The sequence below is a fragment of the Dinoponera quadriceps genome, unplaced genomic scaffold, assembly GCF_001313825.1.
Source record: "Dinoponera quadriceps isolate SergipeBrazil2010 unplaced genomic scaffold, ASM131382v1 scaffold3676, whole genome shotgun sequence".
Classification (NCBI taxonomy): domain Eukaryota; kingdom Metazoa; phylum Arthropoda; class Insecta; order Hymenoptera; family Formicidae; genus Dinoponera; species Dinoponera quadriceps.
This window is the reverse complement of record NW_014559267.1, coordinates 790,955-806,723: the sequence shown is the minus strand read 5'-3', so window position 1 is coordinate 806,723 and position 15,769 is coordinate 790,955. Positions and strand designations below refer to the sequence as shown.

Below are 15,769 nucleotides of genomic sequence, written 5' to 3'. Positions count from 1 at the left end.
ATATATATATATATATATATATATATATATATATTGCGTTCCCTCAAACTTCAGCTCATAATTTCCTCCGTGTATAATCGCTATTATTGTTGCTCCGAGTGCAATCAATCCGATGTACATAGGTATAAAAGAGATTTCGTTGATATCGTTTTTATGGCGATCTAAGCAGCTAAGAGGAAAGATAAGAAATGAGAAGGAGAGAAGATCCAATGTGGAAGGGCAGATGATTGTATATGTTACACACACAAATATATATATGTTATTTTGATGATCCAGTGAAATTTTCGATACAAAAACAGACGACGAGCGTCGTTCGCGTTCCTCCCACACATGTACGCGCTTTTCTCCGCGTAGAATCGAACATTCGTATTGTAGACGCGATGTGCCAATCGATTTATGTATTTGTATATTTATCACAAAGAGGGACTCTTACAATGGGAGAGAGAGAGAGAGAGAGAAAAAAAAACGCCTTCTTACAAAAGTATGACAATTATACGAGAATAAACATAAAATATTTTTCCACACGAAATTTAACTAAGTAGTATATGACTTTTTCTCTTTTGTGCGAATTTTCGTCGAATTTTGTCGGGTAGCGAAGGTATGCCGGCTCATTGGAGATTCTTTCCACGAAAATACTCAATATTCCGACGTGATGTCCGGCGTGGACGGCGATTCCAGAGCAACTTCCTCGTAATCCCTCTCGAGCGCGGCGAGATCCTCGCGCGCCTCCGCGAATTCGAGCTCCTCCATACCTTCGCCCACATACCAGTGGACGAAGGCCCGTTTGTTGTACATCAGATCGAACTTGTGATTAAGCTTGGCCCACGCTTCCTCAATGGCAGTTGTGTTAGACAGCATGGAAACAGCTCGCTGGACCTGCGAGTGCAATCAGTGCATTATAAATGAACGAATGTTTCGTATAAATTAGATCATAAATTAAACCGGGAATTTTAATTGTGATAACCGAGACGTAATTGAAGATACGTCCGGTCGATCACCTCACCAATTTCAGATACTAATCGAATGGAATTATATAAATATGTAGACGTGTATCTACATGAAAAGAAAAAAAAAAGTTGGAATCTATTTTCGCGACGTTTTTTTTTTTTTGGAATAAAATACTCCTCGAATTCCATTTATGCGGCACTGAAATGTAAGTTTTTCGGCTGAATCGCGTTCATAAATTCAGTGTCACGTATATATGTTATTCAAATCTAAATATAAATTTGAATTTGAATAAAAAACCGAAGAAATCCAACTCAATCTTCATGTCTGACATTTTCACGTGTTTCACGCGTGTGGGAGAAGTTTCAAGTAACGAGACGAGACTGTCAATACGAATTTGAGTGTTGAGACAACCGGACAACGAGAGATACCTTCGCGAGATCGCCGCCTGGCACCGATGTGGGCGGCTGATAATTGATCCCAACTTTGAAGCCCGTGGGACACCAGTCGACGAAGCGGATGCAGCTTTTGCCCTTCATGGCCGCGATCGCGGCGTTGACGTCCTTGGGCACGACGTCGCCGCGGTACAAGAGGCAGCAAGCCATGTATTTGCCCTCCCGGGGGTCGCACTTGACCATCTGATTGGAAGGCTCGAAGCACTCGGAGGTGATCTCCGCGACCGACATGCCCTCGTGCCAGGCCTTGTCGACGGACACCATCGGGGCGTAGGTCGCCAATGGAAAGTGTATGCGGGGGTAGGGCACCAGGTTCGTCTGGAACTCGGTCAGATCGACGTTCAGGGCACCGTCGAATCGCAGAGACGCTGTGATGGAGGAGACCACTTGACTGATCAGTCGGTTCAGGTTCGCGTAAAGCGGCCGCTCGATGCCGAGTTTCCGCCGACAAATGTCGTAGATCGCCTCGTTGTCCACCATGAAGGCACAATCGGAATGGCCGATCGTCGTGTGAGTCGTCAGCACCGCGTTGTACGGCTCCACCACGGCGGTAGACACCTGAAAGGAAAGCACAGTTCGTTTCAACGTGCTCTTGGTAAAAACGGAAGTGAAAATATTTCAATTATTATAGTAAAAAAACAATTATACGTTAATTATCAGAGCAAACGATTAGTGATAGGATAAATAGTGAATTTGTTTCTCTTTCGTCTTATTTCAGGTGAAGTAGTTATTATAATGAAAATAGCGATTTGAGTAAATTAACTTAGTTCCTCTATTACCTTGTTTCGATTTGATTGTTTGCGGGAAATGTAAAAGATCGGAAGGAGGAAGAGAAATGTCTAACGTGTAAAATGCGGAAGTGAATATCCCGAAACTCACCTGCGGCGCCGGGTATACGACGAATTCCAATTTGCTCTTCCTACCGTAATCGTCGGACAACTTTTCCATGAGCAAAGAAGTGAAACCCGACCCAGTGCCGCCTCCGAACGAGTGGAAGACGAAAAAGCCTTGCAAGCCGGTACACTGATCGGTCAATCTGCGAACTCGATCCATCACCGATTCGATGACTTCGCTTCCAATGGAATAGTGACCGCGAGCGTAATTATTCGCGGCATCCTCCTTTCCAGTGATCAGCTGTTCGGGATGGTACAATTGCTTGTATCTTCCAGACCGTACTTCATCTGCGGAAGTGATATCGTAAAAGTAAATTATCATTCGCTCAATTGCCACAATTATAGAAAATATGTGGTTATAGGTGAAGTTTAAGGTTTAATATTATATAATTAATATTATGCGAGATTTAATATTATCGTAATGTCTCTAATATCTTGATTATCTTCCTAATGATCCGAAGATTTCTATATCTCTTTTCCCTCGTCCTAAATCTCTACGTATCTTTGTGGCACAATATTGTTATGACCGACCTACTACTGTTGGCTCGAGGTCGACCATCACGGCTCTCGGGACCATTTTGCCGGATCTGCTCTCGTTGAAGAAGGTGTTGAAGCAATTGTTGCTTCCGGAAGCCTTGTCGGACGGCATCGTGCCGTCCGGCTGGATGCCGTGTTCCAGGCAATACAGCTCCCAGCAGGAATTGCCTATCTGGACGCCCGCTTGGCCCACATGCATTGATATACACTCACGCTGTAAACCAAAGAGCGCATCGGTATATTTCGGTGTTTATACGTTAAAAGCTGGAAAAATGCGACGACGAGCCACGTTAGGACGCATCTTCGCTCGCCGCTCTCCGGAATGTCGTTCGGAGAACGTAATTTCACTTATCTATTACCATTTTGATGCTCCCGAACGTTTTCCCTTGATGTTACACGGTGAAAATTTAGACGGATCGTCGAATCGGAATTTTAATTAAACTTTTAATTTAGACACGGTAAATTTGGACGCCGGCCATGGGCTACCCTAGGAAGAAGCACGATAATAATTTACTCTCATCGCCCGGGGTAACCGTTATACAATCGCAAGTTTCACGTAGATTAGAATTTCATTTTTTTTTATTTATTTATACCGTGAAATTGCGTCAATTCGCAATTTTTTTTTCACGCTCCGCGTCTGTTCGCAGACTTCAGCCGTAAGATTTGCGTTATGCAGGATATCCCCAAAGAATCATAAGTCATGTAGATTGTTTTTCTTCCGTACATCTTCTTTTAAAGATTTTTTTACACAACTATGCATAATATCTGAATTTATTACTATTCCCAAGAAACAAGAAACATTAAATCAACATTTTGAAACGTTGATTCATGCGGATTTTATAAACATTTTGACATAATATTTTATAAATGTTTTTAAACCGTTATAATGTTTCTAAATATTAAAGTCATATTGTATAAATATTACTTTTAATGTCCGGGTCAAGTATCGTTAAAAATGACGTTGTGTATATACAACATTAAGAACGACGTATTTGAAAACATGTTACATGTTATGTAAAGTATTATTATAATAACGTTGTGTTAATGATTTCTTACCGGGAAGAATCTCCCGGTGCATTGCGCATGCGATTGTTCAGCGACACTCTGTATATACACATTGTCCAGCCACCATGCGTCAAGCGTATCCGTGGTAACTGGGAACGCATGGTGCGATATTCGTCGTTCTGATCAAAGTGACAGCAAGTAGTGTCGGGTGCCTCTAAAAAAGAAACATAATGTCGCGCGAATTACGGACGAGGCTGTCTTTTCGAGACAGCAATCGCACGCCAATCGTACTTTGACTCTGACGTGATACGCTCAAACACGCGATAGTTTTGCAGTTCTTTTTTTACAACTAACATACGACAACCAATGTACTGTATTTTTACACGTTATCAATTAGTAGTCTACTAGTTAATTAATTCCCACTGCCCAGTGTGATTCCGCAAGAGTGATGTGTGTGACGCTTTCGAGCGAATCGCAAGCTGTCCGGGGCCGAGTACACAGTTTAAATAAATGCAAGCACGTGCGGAGCACCCGAAGAGACAGTAATCTGGCCAATTCCACGGCTGACCACAGAAAGCACCCTCGTAAATTTTGCGTGGGAGAGCCAGGGTGTAATTAAAAATATCGCGTCGATATTATGGATACCAATTACAGAGCGAATATCGCGAAGTGGCTGCCGCTCTCCAGTGGTACTCTCGACAAGTGGCTCGTAGACGCCTCTCTTTTGGACGAGAGAATGGGAAAGCTCGTGGGTTACATAGCTTTGGTCATCGAGGACCTCGCGGATGTTCGGGCTTGCGATCTCGAGGTCTCAAATCCAAATTATCGGAAAACAATAAAGAATATATATGCGCAGAAAAAAGGTTTTTTTTTCAATCCAGTATTCTTATTTGTTTGACTCGAACGGTCGAGAACAGTATGAAACTAAAAAAGTACTGAAAGCACGGTTGCATCATCGTTGCGTTTGCAGCTTTGTACGTTTTACAGGTATTTGAGGAGGTGATCGACAGCTTGGAGGAGCTAATAGAGAGTTACAAGTCGACGAGCAGCCCGGGAGAATTGGGCGCTCACCCGATATATAAATACAAAGTGAATCATCTATCGATGGTGTTGAAGCGCAAGCTCAACGTTGTCGCGAAGTTCACCCGTAATTTAATCACTGATATCGTCGATTATAAGAGCATGGAGATCATTAGAATAGTGTTCAGGTAAAACTGAGGCGCGCACATTGATCACTTTCTTAAAAACTTAACCATTTTTTTCATCCAAATAAAAGGATATTTTACGCTGAATTTAATCACGTATAATGAAAGGCTATTCGACAATTATACGGTACACGAAATTTGAGTATCTTACCCCTCACCCCCTCTCATTCGTACAAACGATTCAGGAAATGCGAAAGAAAGAAATTGATTTTTATCCCTTCAGATCAGAAAATCCTCATAATTCCTTTTCACGATATACAGCTGAGAAGTAACGACGTATCGTGAGAATTGCAGGTTGGTGAATGCTTACAACAGCATACTCGACATCGACCGGGATGTGTCGGATTCATCCGTCAACGTCTTTTACAATGACTGTCCGTCCATGTTGGAACCGTTGAAGAAAATCTCCGTGACCAAAATATTGCAGGTGAGCGCCTCAACCTGTTCGTGTGAGATCTTGGATTTAGTTAACACCAAACTTCCAGATTTAACTTTATATATGTAACAGTTAAATTTAATGTTACCGTTACTCGATGTTTGTTGGAGTCAAGTCATCGAATGCACCCGGTTTCAGATACTAGCGAAGAACAGAGCGGAGGAATCCTGCCACGAGCTCATCGACTGTCTTTTGGCGAACTACGAACCTCATGAAAAGATCGAGCCTACGTCTACAACGAACGACGTAGACGTTTCGGAAAACTCCAGTATCGAGATCTACCGGTCGGTCGAAACAAAAAAATTATTTCATTATACGTTGAATATCGTTGCGACTAAACAAAAAAAATTCTTTAATATTTCACTAAAATAATGAAAACGTTTGCATTCGTCGTATCTTGAAAATTACAGTGCCCTTACGAGACATTTAACTCCGCCAATCGCGAGCGCTACGTCAACGTCCGAAGTAGAAATATCGAATATCGAAAGTGTACAGACGCTCGTAAACACGCAGAACGAGCAAATCCTTCGACTTTTAAATGTCGTACAAGAAGTTTCGCCGCAGTTGCTTGGCGCAGACGCTTTGAAGACCAGCAAAGGTAGCGAATTTAAAAGGAAAACGACTCGAAGGAATTTAAATACTACGCTTTCCTCTAGCTTTCTATGTCTTATTTCTATGTCCTTATTCTAACGTAATAATCAACATGTCGTCAAAGATTTGTACGGAAAATAATTAGATAATTGTAAAGTAGTTCAACGTAAGTTTGCCTCCTAGGCGAAACAAAGTTGAGAAGCAGTGCGATAAGGAAAGTGAAGGAATACTATCAGGAGGTCGCATGGGGAGCCCTGTCCGGTATTTTAGATCATGTGATACTTTGGTGGTCCCGAGAAGCCCTCGCGACTCATCACAGCCACGGCGCGCAGCATCTTAAGGATTGGCTACGGCAATTTATTCAGGAAAATGAAAGTAAAGATGCTTCTCATTCGAGGAAATATTTTATCATAAAAATGAATAACTAATAAAGAAAAAACACGAATTAATAATAATAATTATTATTATTATAATTAATTATTATTATAATATCGGCAACGATAGTAATAATTTAAAATTAATTATTATCATCATTACTAATTATTATTACTGCAAACATTATTATTATTTCCGACAACAATAATAATTAATAATTCGGCGATGCAGTGAGAATAATCGTGACGAATATTCAATATCGCGTCTTCTGTACCGGATCTCCAAAATTTCAGTTCCACCTACAGTCAGGCCGGCGCTGCAAAACTTGTGCGACGCGCTCGGTTATCACACGACTATCACCGCTTGGGACCAGCAGTTTAGATTAGCGTACACCTCGGCTTTCGAATGCTGTTCGAGGCCGTCGACCACGGAGGTTATTGCGTGATCAAAGTTCTCCGAACGGAACAATCGTTAGGGCGACCTGAGTTAACGGCTCTTTACTTACAGGGAACCGACACGGGTCAGATGTTCGTCGAGCTATTTCATTTGCTGGTCACCCTCAGCAACGAATGCGAAGTGGGTGGCGAGTGGGTAGTAGGAGCGCCCTTGATAGAGCTGCCTTTGTCGGAGCAGATCGTAGTGTTGCACAGGATGGACCATTCGGTGCACACCGCGAGATTATGGGCCATCCAAGAGGCCAAGGTCATAGCGCACACTTGGGACCTGGACGTGTTCTTCCTGCTGGTGAAGGGCGACATAGCGAACTGTCTTGACGAGCTGTCTTACCTCAAGGTGCTGCTCTTCTTCGCACCTCCGCCTGCTTCTCATACAGAAAGATGAAAAATAGATTTGGAGAAACAGCGAATTGTTTTGCTGTCATAGCAAATAAATAAATATAAATATGGCGTTTCTTAAATACCGTCCTGAAATAATTTCTTCGTCATCTTGTAACTCGTTATCGGCTGTCGTTTCAGCTCGCCGATCACACGACCGCGTTGGGATCCACCGATGAAGCCCACGATGCCATCAGCGTCCAAGTGTACGTGTGCGCGAAGATGAGGGCGAAGATCGTTTCCGAAGTCAAGGCGAACGTTGAATTGCTACAGGTGTGATATCACGGCATTTATTGACGGAGAGAATCTGTTGCGATCCGTCGCTCTTTCGAAGAGAGCCGAAGGTGATTGTTTGTTTATTTTCTTCCCATCTCACAGATTTGCTCCGCTCGGTGCATCGACACGCTCGCCAAGATCTGCCGGGTGGTCAGCCTCGCGAATCTGCACATGTGCTTCCCACGATCGAATTACTGGAGAAGAAGCAGCAGCGTGGCTCCGGCGGCGGCCAGTAATTACGTGGAGACTTACTTCGGTGATGCGATTTTTATTATATATCGGTCTTTATGTCACTGTTAACATTACCACGCCGGACTCTTGAAATATGTCGCTGTTTCGTGTACATGAAGACGCACGTTGTAGAAAAGGTATTGCTGCCGGTGTTGGAAGTGATAGAGGACCACGAAACGTCAAACATGATTCTGCGAATAATGTGCGAGGCATGGCTCGATTATATTTATCTGCATCGCATTAAGTTCAGGTAAAAGCTCTCTACGTTCGCTCGATGTAGCTCGTAAGTATATTTATGAAGAACCGACATTCTTTGTTCTCAAAGATTCGAGAGGACCGAGAGATATTGATAAAATCTTACACAAGTGAGAATCTTAATAAAATACAGAATGTAGCGATAATTGTTATCAGCTTGAATATCCTCGGAGGAAGAAAATATTTCATTAACGACTAAGTGAGAAAGAGGATGAAAAAATTTACATTTATAGAAGACGCTCGAAGTGACGACCGTTGGCATCAATATATGCGATTTCTGTTGGTAAATTCTTCTCTTCTACCTTCGTATTTTAAAGATATTCAATGGTGATTGTTATCGCCCGTTGTCCTTGTATATATCTGTGTGTATCATGACTATGATGAAAACATATAATACGTAAGACTTATTTTTGTGGTCTCGTTTTATCGCAATGATTTGACAAAACAACTTCTCGTTATTTGATTATACCTTGAAACGTATTTCCAGCGAGTACGGTGCGCTGCAGCTGTTGACGGATTTCGCGTACGTGTCGACGTGGGTCAATGAGTGTTCAATCATATCGCAAAACGTGAGGAGTCATCTGCTGAAAAACGAGGTCCTGCGTCGCTGCGAGGGCGTCGGTCGACTTCTCTTAAGGCATCCGGGCGAAGCGATCGCTATGCGTAAACGGCTGGGTACGTGAAACCTGTCTTTTGTAGCGGAAATATATCGAATTTTCAAGAAAAAGTCCATCACGAACGCATAATATCGTTGTTGTTATAATGATATATTTGATATTTTTTAGCTCGCAGAACAAACGAACGGGGGTCGCCGGAATCTCCAGGTTTGGAGCGCATGCCGGCTGAAATGTACGTCCCAAACCAAGAACAGTGGCTCGAGTTGCGCGCTCCTAAACGATACAACTTTTGTTGCACGGAATAGAAAAGAAAGAAGGAAAAGTCAAACGGACGAACGACGGATCGTCAGTCGAACTTTCGATCGTTGCATTTCTTTTCTTTTCTCGCTTTCGACGTCATCAAACAAGACGACTGCAGCGAAGGACAAGGAGCTTCGATGCAAATACGTTGAAATTATTATTAACAATTTATGTAAATTACTATTATTATTACTATCGACTGACGAGCATAAATTGATCTGATAATTTTGAAGCTACATAAAGTGTGGAAAAGTACAGCTGAGAATCAAACGAAAGTGTCCGAAATGATTTTTTGTTGCCGATGTATAGATTTACGTTCTCGAGAAGCCCGGCAAAAGACGGAAGCCCTTTCGCGATCCGGCGACATATCGCGTTACACAGGTATAAGACGTGGCAACGAAATCATCACAATAACTGCGCATCGACCGTCGTCCCTGGCAGTGAAACGTTGGCGTTCATCATTCACGTTACGTTATAGTAATTAACGAAAGAAAGTTTAAACGATATAAAATCCCACTCTCTGATTATTAACAAGAGTATCCGTCAAATATAACATATGTATAAAGCATAATTAACAATTTATTATTTTAATATATTGTTAAATATATATATTATTTATTTATTATTTTAATATATTATTATATATATTATTGTGTCATTTTAATATATTATTTCATTTACGAGATCTGCGCGTGACAGTAGAGAAGGAGGTGTTCCTCCTTCCAAACCGTATAATGAATAATTAATTGACTGTTCAGCAATTAACATTTTGCCTCATCAGGACGTTTTATTCGCGAGTGACGCGTTTTCATTACGCCCGGGATAATATTCCGTGAACTATATACGATCCAACGGCGTTCTGTGGCGCACTTTGCTTCTCGCCTGAGTTGTCAGCGCTGTGACAGACCGCAAAATAAAAACGCGCTCACCTCATGTTTCATTCTCGGCTGTCAATTCTCCTTACATAACCGGTCGGATTGCCCGTGAGAGAGTGCGCGAACAAGCGTAATCCATACGATACCGGCGTCGGTACGTCTAAGGGCTGAGGACGTTACTTAGTTCAGTTCCTCTTTACGCGCGGACGGAAAACGTTAAACACTTCTGCGACATGCCAACTACAAGGAAGTTACTTGTAAACATCGTATCTGAGTACTTATCTAAGATTTGGTGAACGACAGGAAGTCGTGACAAAAATTCGGATAATTAAAAAAAGACTTTTTCGCACAAGAGTTACCTTTTCGAGTCATATTCTCAGCCAAGGAAGCGGGTAATGTTTGATAGTGCGATGTTGTAATCAAGACGACAGTCGACGTTGTTACAAATGTGAGAAGTATCGCCGCGGGCTCATTTGCTTCAATTGTCAGAGACGGGGATCGATCTCCGTGTACTCTATCGTGGTATACGTGTCTTCTTCATTTTCTTTTATTCTTTACGCGACGAGAATGCGCGGCGTTACGGAAAGGACGCCTCTGACGAGGCGTACGGATTCGCCCGATTACGTCGAATTCGCCAGCATCCTGAGGACTCGGCGAACGCGACTCCGACAGTTCCAGTGCTGCGTCTGCGGTATTCTGATGTAAGTCCGTCATGCGAACATCATCGGAACAATGAAGCTTTGTTATTTTCGCTTGAATGAATCCTAGAAAATGGAGAATGTGACAAAAGTTAACAAATAAATCAATAAAAATATCGTGACCGAATTCTTTTCTTTTTAAAGGCTCAAATGTCTGATAAGAAAAAGAAAAGCGAGTCTATTTCTCAAAAACGAGAGAAAGTTAGAGTACATTTCTAAATTAGCGAGGAAAAATAAGTCGCTCCCGGTAGCCGCCGGAATTGTCAGCTCTGGGAACTGGGAATTTTTGTCCTCGACCTTGCAGAGTGGTCTTCACCATGGCTCTGGTGGTGTCCGTCAGTTATTCCATGAGTCACGCCAATTCCACCGGCTCCATCACCGATAATGCGACGTTCCCCGCCAGCTTGGGTAGTATTCTGAGATTAGACTTCGCACCGGGATCCACTTCGCATGCATCCTTCAGCAGCACGGTCAGCGCGACGGTCGAGCCGGCGCCTAACGAGGATGCTGACATTTCGACTTCGAAGAGACTCAGTCGCCAAGAATACACGCAGGGCTTGCGAGCTGGCGAGCGGGCGATGAGGAAGCGCGTGCTCGCGGACATGATCGCGGCGCAGTCACCATTACCCTCTCCGTCGCCGGAGTCCAGGCACCGCTACGCCGTGAACACCTGCCGTAACGTTAGCGCCCTTGCCTTGGCAGCGGTGGGCGAAATCGCGGCGACGAGGACGATCGAGAATATGAGGTGACTACATTCGACAGATGCGTGCGCATATACCGTTCAGATATCGTTTATTGTCATGATGTAAAGAAAATATCTAAAAAATTAACTTTTTCGGAGGAAAAAAGGTAAAAAAAAAAGAGCCGAATGCACGCGAATAACCGTTCTTTTTGAACATTTGAAAAAACAATTGTTTCTGAGAGAAAGTTATCATATTAAACGTTAATTCTGAGTTGTACCAAATGTAATATTGTTCTCAAAAAAAAAAATAATAATGATATCGAGAGATTAATGTCCAGTAAGTGTTGCATAAAAAAAAAAAATATATATATATATAAAATAAAAAAAGCACATCACGTGCTTTTTGTACAAATCTTTAATTTTTTTTCCAAAATTATTCTATTACTAATTATTTTAAATTTAATATTTAATATATATATAAAGGTCCACTCATGATGAGCCATCAGCGATCGATGCCTCCTTCAACGGCGGCTGGGCGCCGAAGGGCGTATGCGAGCGGTATTCCGGGCGCAGTTGCAGAGCCGGCAAATACAGGAGCATCGACGGTACTTGCAACCGTCCGGGTCAATGGGGCTCCAGCCTGATGCCGTTCAGAAGAGTCTTGCCGGCCGATTACGCCGACGGGTTCGAGTCGCCTCGGAGGGCACGGTCCGGCGGCGAGCTGCCATCCGCCAGGGAAGTTAGTCTGAAAGTACACGGACCCTCGCCCAGCAGTAATCCGTCTTTCACGGTGATGCTGGCTGTGTTCGGCCAGTTCTTGGACCACGATATCACCGCCACCGCACTGAGCCAGGGCGTCAACGGAAGCTCCATAGCGTGCTGCCCTCCGTCAAAGCGGCACCCCGAGTGCTTCCCAGTGCGAATAGGTGCCGGTGATCCCGCGCACGATCTCAACGGCAGAGACTGCATGGATTTCGTGAGATCGGCTCCAGCTCCGCGCTGCAAACTCGGCCCGAGAGAACAGCTCAATCAAGTAATCCCAAGCGTAGAAGCGTAATCGTAATCCTTCGACAGGGGAATATTTGTGAAATTACACGGCAGAATTTCTCCCGAGACTTTCGCGACGCTGCAATTATTTGGTACATTCGATTGAAAAACTCCGATCGAAATTGATCCCGAACAGTTCGTGATAGCTGGCCCCGAGTTCCGGTTCTTACAGAATCATCGGTTGTTACAAAGGGCCCCGAAATTGTAATTCCTTCGATCAAAACGCGGTTGGATTTCGCTCGTCTCGTCAGCGAAATTCAACGAGATTCTCTATTCCGCGCCGAACATATCGCCGTACGTTAACATTCCGTTGCGTCCAGGTCAGCGCCTTCATCGACGGCTCGGCGATCTACGGTGCCGACGCGTCGACCGTCCGCGACCTGCGCGAGTTCGCGGGAGGTCGCTTGAGGATGCAGCTGGTTGCCGGCAACAGGAGTCTGCTGCCGGCGAGCAGGAACCCCGACGATGGCTGCAACCGGGAAGCTGAGCGACGTCGCGGTCGCTATTGCTTTTCCGCGGGTGACGCCAGGGCGAACGAGAACCTGCACCTGACGACGATGCACCTGCTCTGGGCTCGACAGCACAACCGTGTCGCCGACCAGCTGTCCACGATCAACCCCGCATGGAGCGACGAGACGCTCTACCAGGAAGCGCGACGCATCGTCGGCGCTCAGCTGCAGCACATCGCCTATCGCGAGTTCCTGCCGGTCGTCTTGGGCGACGGCAGGATGAAAGAGCTGAAGCCTATGAGCGCCGGAAGCTACAGGAAGCGGACGGACGACCCGGACGAGCCGATTAACGATCCGACGGTGGCGAATCATTTCGCAGCCGCGGCCTTCCGTTTCGCTCACACCTTGCTGCCGGGCCTGATGAGGATTACGGACGTCGAGAAGGGCACGTCGACCTACACGGAGCTGCACAGGATGCTCTTCAACCCGTACAGCCTCTACTCTGAGGACGGGATCGAGCGTTCGATCACCTCGGCGACGAGCAACGTTATCCAAAGGTACTCCACGCACGTCACCTCGCAGTTGACCAGCCACCTCTTCGAGGACCCCTTCGTTGGCAACTCCACCGGGATGGCCTGCGGCCTCGACCTCGTGTCGTTGAACATCCAACGGGGACGGGATCACGGGTTACCGGGTTACACCGTGTGGCGGGAGTATTGCGGGCTGGGGAAGGCGCGGACGTTCGACGATCTCGGGAAGTACCTGGAGCCGTCGGCTCTGCGGCAGATATCGCTTCTCTACGAGTCTGTCGACGACGTAGATTTATACACCGGCGCGTTGGCGGAGCTGCCGGAATCCGGCAGCCTGGTCGGGCCGACGTTCGCGTGTCTGATCGCTGATCAGTTCCTCCGTCTGCAGAAGGGCGACCGATACTGGTACGAGTTCGCTGAGCAACCTTATCCTTTCACAGAAGGTGAATCAATTAATTATTGATTAAAGTTTTACTGGTAAATCTCAAACGAGTCTGGAGCGAATTAAATTAATCCTTTGCACTCCAGCCTAGTAATGCATAGAGGCTATTAGTTCCAAGTACATACCTATGATGTAGAAGAAAAATAGAGTCGTTTCAATAAAACAAAATTTTTATTTCTTAGCTATTTTATAACAAAACATATTCTAACTTATATTATAAAAGAAAAACATAAATTTTAGGACTTAAAATTTCTTAAAGTGCCGAGGCAGCAAAACAACCATGTCGCCGCTACGGCGACAGCGGAGTGCAAAGGGTTAATTAATTTTTTTCACTAATTTTCAGTTGCATGTATATGTGTATGTGTGTAAATGATGAACGGGTGATTTGCACTTGTCAAAATTGCAGATCAGCTCGCGGAGCTGCGCAAAAGTTCGCTGGCGAAATTAATATGCGACACTTCCGACGGTATCACGTACACCCAGATGAAAGTTATGAGCTCTGCTGGCCGTGATAATCCTATGATATCCTGCGAGGACATACCAGGGCCTACTTTCGCGCCATGGAGGGCCGAAGGCGCTTCTCGCTCCATGACATCGTAAAGTAATCATTGCAACAGTTTTCGACAATTTTCTTTACATTATTCTTTATATAAGTTTTAGGTCAATTGTAAATGTAATGTTATAATAGAATATTATTAAATATAACATATTGTTTGTAAATATCGTTTCTAATAATTATGTAAAATGAAAATATAATATAGTAATCAATCTTATGTTACACTTTTTGATTATTTATAATATATACATATATCGTTATTTGTAATATATATTGTGTCAATATATACGTGTCGTTGAACATCCAACGGGGACGGGATCACGGGTTACCGGGTTACACCGTGTGGCGGGAGTATTGCGGGCTGGGGGAGGCGCGGACGTTCGACGATCTCGGGAGGTACCTGGAGCCGTCGGCTCTGCGGCAGATATCACTTCTCTACGAGTCCGTCGACGACGTAGATTTATACACCGGCGCGCTGGCGGAACTGCCGGAATCCGGCAGCCTGGTCGGGCCGACGTTCGCGTGCCTGATCGCTGATCAGTTCCTCCGTCTGCAGAAGGGCGACCGATATTGGTACGAGTTCGCTGGATCTTGTTCCTCTCCGTCATCAAATGGGGCACCCATACATCGAGCTTCAAATCGAAACCGATTTTTTTTAAACGCCGAAAAGCGGTTGATCGGTCAACGTTAAGTGCTGTAGCAACTTCCTCTGTTGAAATTCGCGGAGTATTCTGAACTAAAGTTCGCACAACATCGTCATCAATGTCTGAAGGTCGACCTGAGCGTGGCTCGTCTTCAAGGTTAAACTGTCCGCGGCGAAATTTCGCAAACCATTTTTCCACAGTTCGTTTAGCTGGTGCTTGATCTTGATAAACCTCTTGAATGTTTCTTACGGCTGCTGCAACGTTTATTCCTTTCCGAAACTCGTAAAGCATAACATGCCGTAAATGCACCTTTTCGACACTCATTTTGAAAGTAATCTTTCTCGAAGCAGTTCGTATCTACACAAATTCTTTTGTTTGAAATGAACGCTGCACACGTCACCTTTCCAACGATATATCTTACGGATATGGCGGTATTAATGACAAAACTTTACGCCGCTTCTAACGCCATCTATTGCACCTCCGCACGAACTTTTGCACTCACCCAATACATCATACGCACACGCATGTTCACCGGGCGCTCAATGAGCTCTTGTGTTTGATTGGGGTATATTTTTAGATCCGAAAGAACATGCCAATCGGAGACTGCAAGAGTTCACTGAGCGCAGTGAGCGGTGTTGGCATTTCTGAATGTATTGCACATGTGTATTGAATGAATGCAAGTCAGAGCGAGACAAAACATACTTATTCCACTTTAAGGGAGAATTCCTACTTTGACAGAGAAGAAGAAGAAAACAGATTTTATATATATATCCTTTTATTTTCACGTATAACGTAATATATTTTAGCACTATGGACGATTTCCGCATTGTGGACGAGGCTTGATATATAGCAGAAAGCGACGGCACCTTAGGCTAGTGACATTTTCATTATG

General features: G+C 44.4%; 3 protein-coding genes across 3 annotated transcripts; 2 read left to right on the top strand and 1 right to left on the bottom strand.

Moving 5' to 3' along the window:
• Window positions 1–636: 636 nt before the first annotated feature.
• On the bottom strand, window positions 637–3,041 carry LOC106750281 (tubulin alpha chain-like). The gene is made up of 4 exons (XM_014630502.1): window positions 2,825–3,041; window positions 2,280–2,581; window positions 1,377–1,958; window positions 637–876 (listed from the first exon to the last, which is right to left on the bottom strand). Exons 1-4 carry the CDS (start codon window positions 3,027–3,029, stop codon window positions 637–639), a joined length of 1,329 nt encoding a protein of 442 aa, XP_014485988.1. The 5' UTR covers window positions 3,030–3,041.
• A 1,431-nt stretch (window positions 3,042–4,472) lies between these two features.
• On the top strand, window positions 4,473–9,064 carry LOC106750269 (coiled-coil domain-containing protein 142). Its single transcript, XM_014630475.1, has 13 exons — window positions 4,473–4,643; window positions 4,823–5,043; window positions 5,335–5,467; window positions 5,615–5,760; window positions 5,887–6,074; window positions 6,251–6,442; window positions 6,736–6,875; window positions 6,950–7,234; window positions 7,417–7,548; window positions 7,654–7,807; window positions 7,915–8,032; window positions 8,525–8,712; window positions 8,823–9,064. Exons 1-13 carry the CDS (start codon window positions 4,473–4,475, stop codon window positions 8,957–8,959), a joined length of 2,205 nt encoding a protein of 734 aa, XP_014485961.1. The 3' UTR covers window positions 8,960–9,064.
• A 681-nt stretch (window positions 9,065–9,745) lies between these two features.
• Window positions 9,746–14,450, top strand: LOC106750263 (chorion peroxidase). Its single transcript, XM_014630469.1, has 5 exons — window positions 9,746–10,530; window positions 10,832–11,272; window positions 11,693–12,242; window positions 12,577–13,678; window positions 14,084–14,450. The coding sequence occupies exons 1-5, from the start codon at window positions 10,397–10,399 to the stop codon at window positions 14,275–14,277; spliced, it is 2,421 nt and encodes an 806-aa protein (XP_014485955.1). The 5' UTR covers window positions 9,746–10,396; the 3' UTR covers window positions 14,278–14,450.
• The last annotated feature ends 1,319 nt before the right edge of the window (window positions 14,451–15,769 follow it).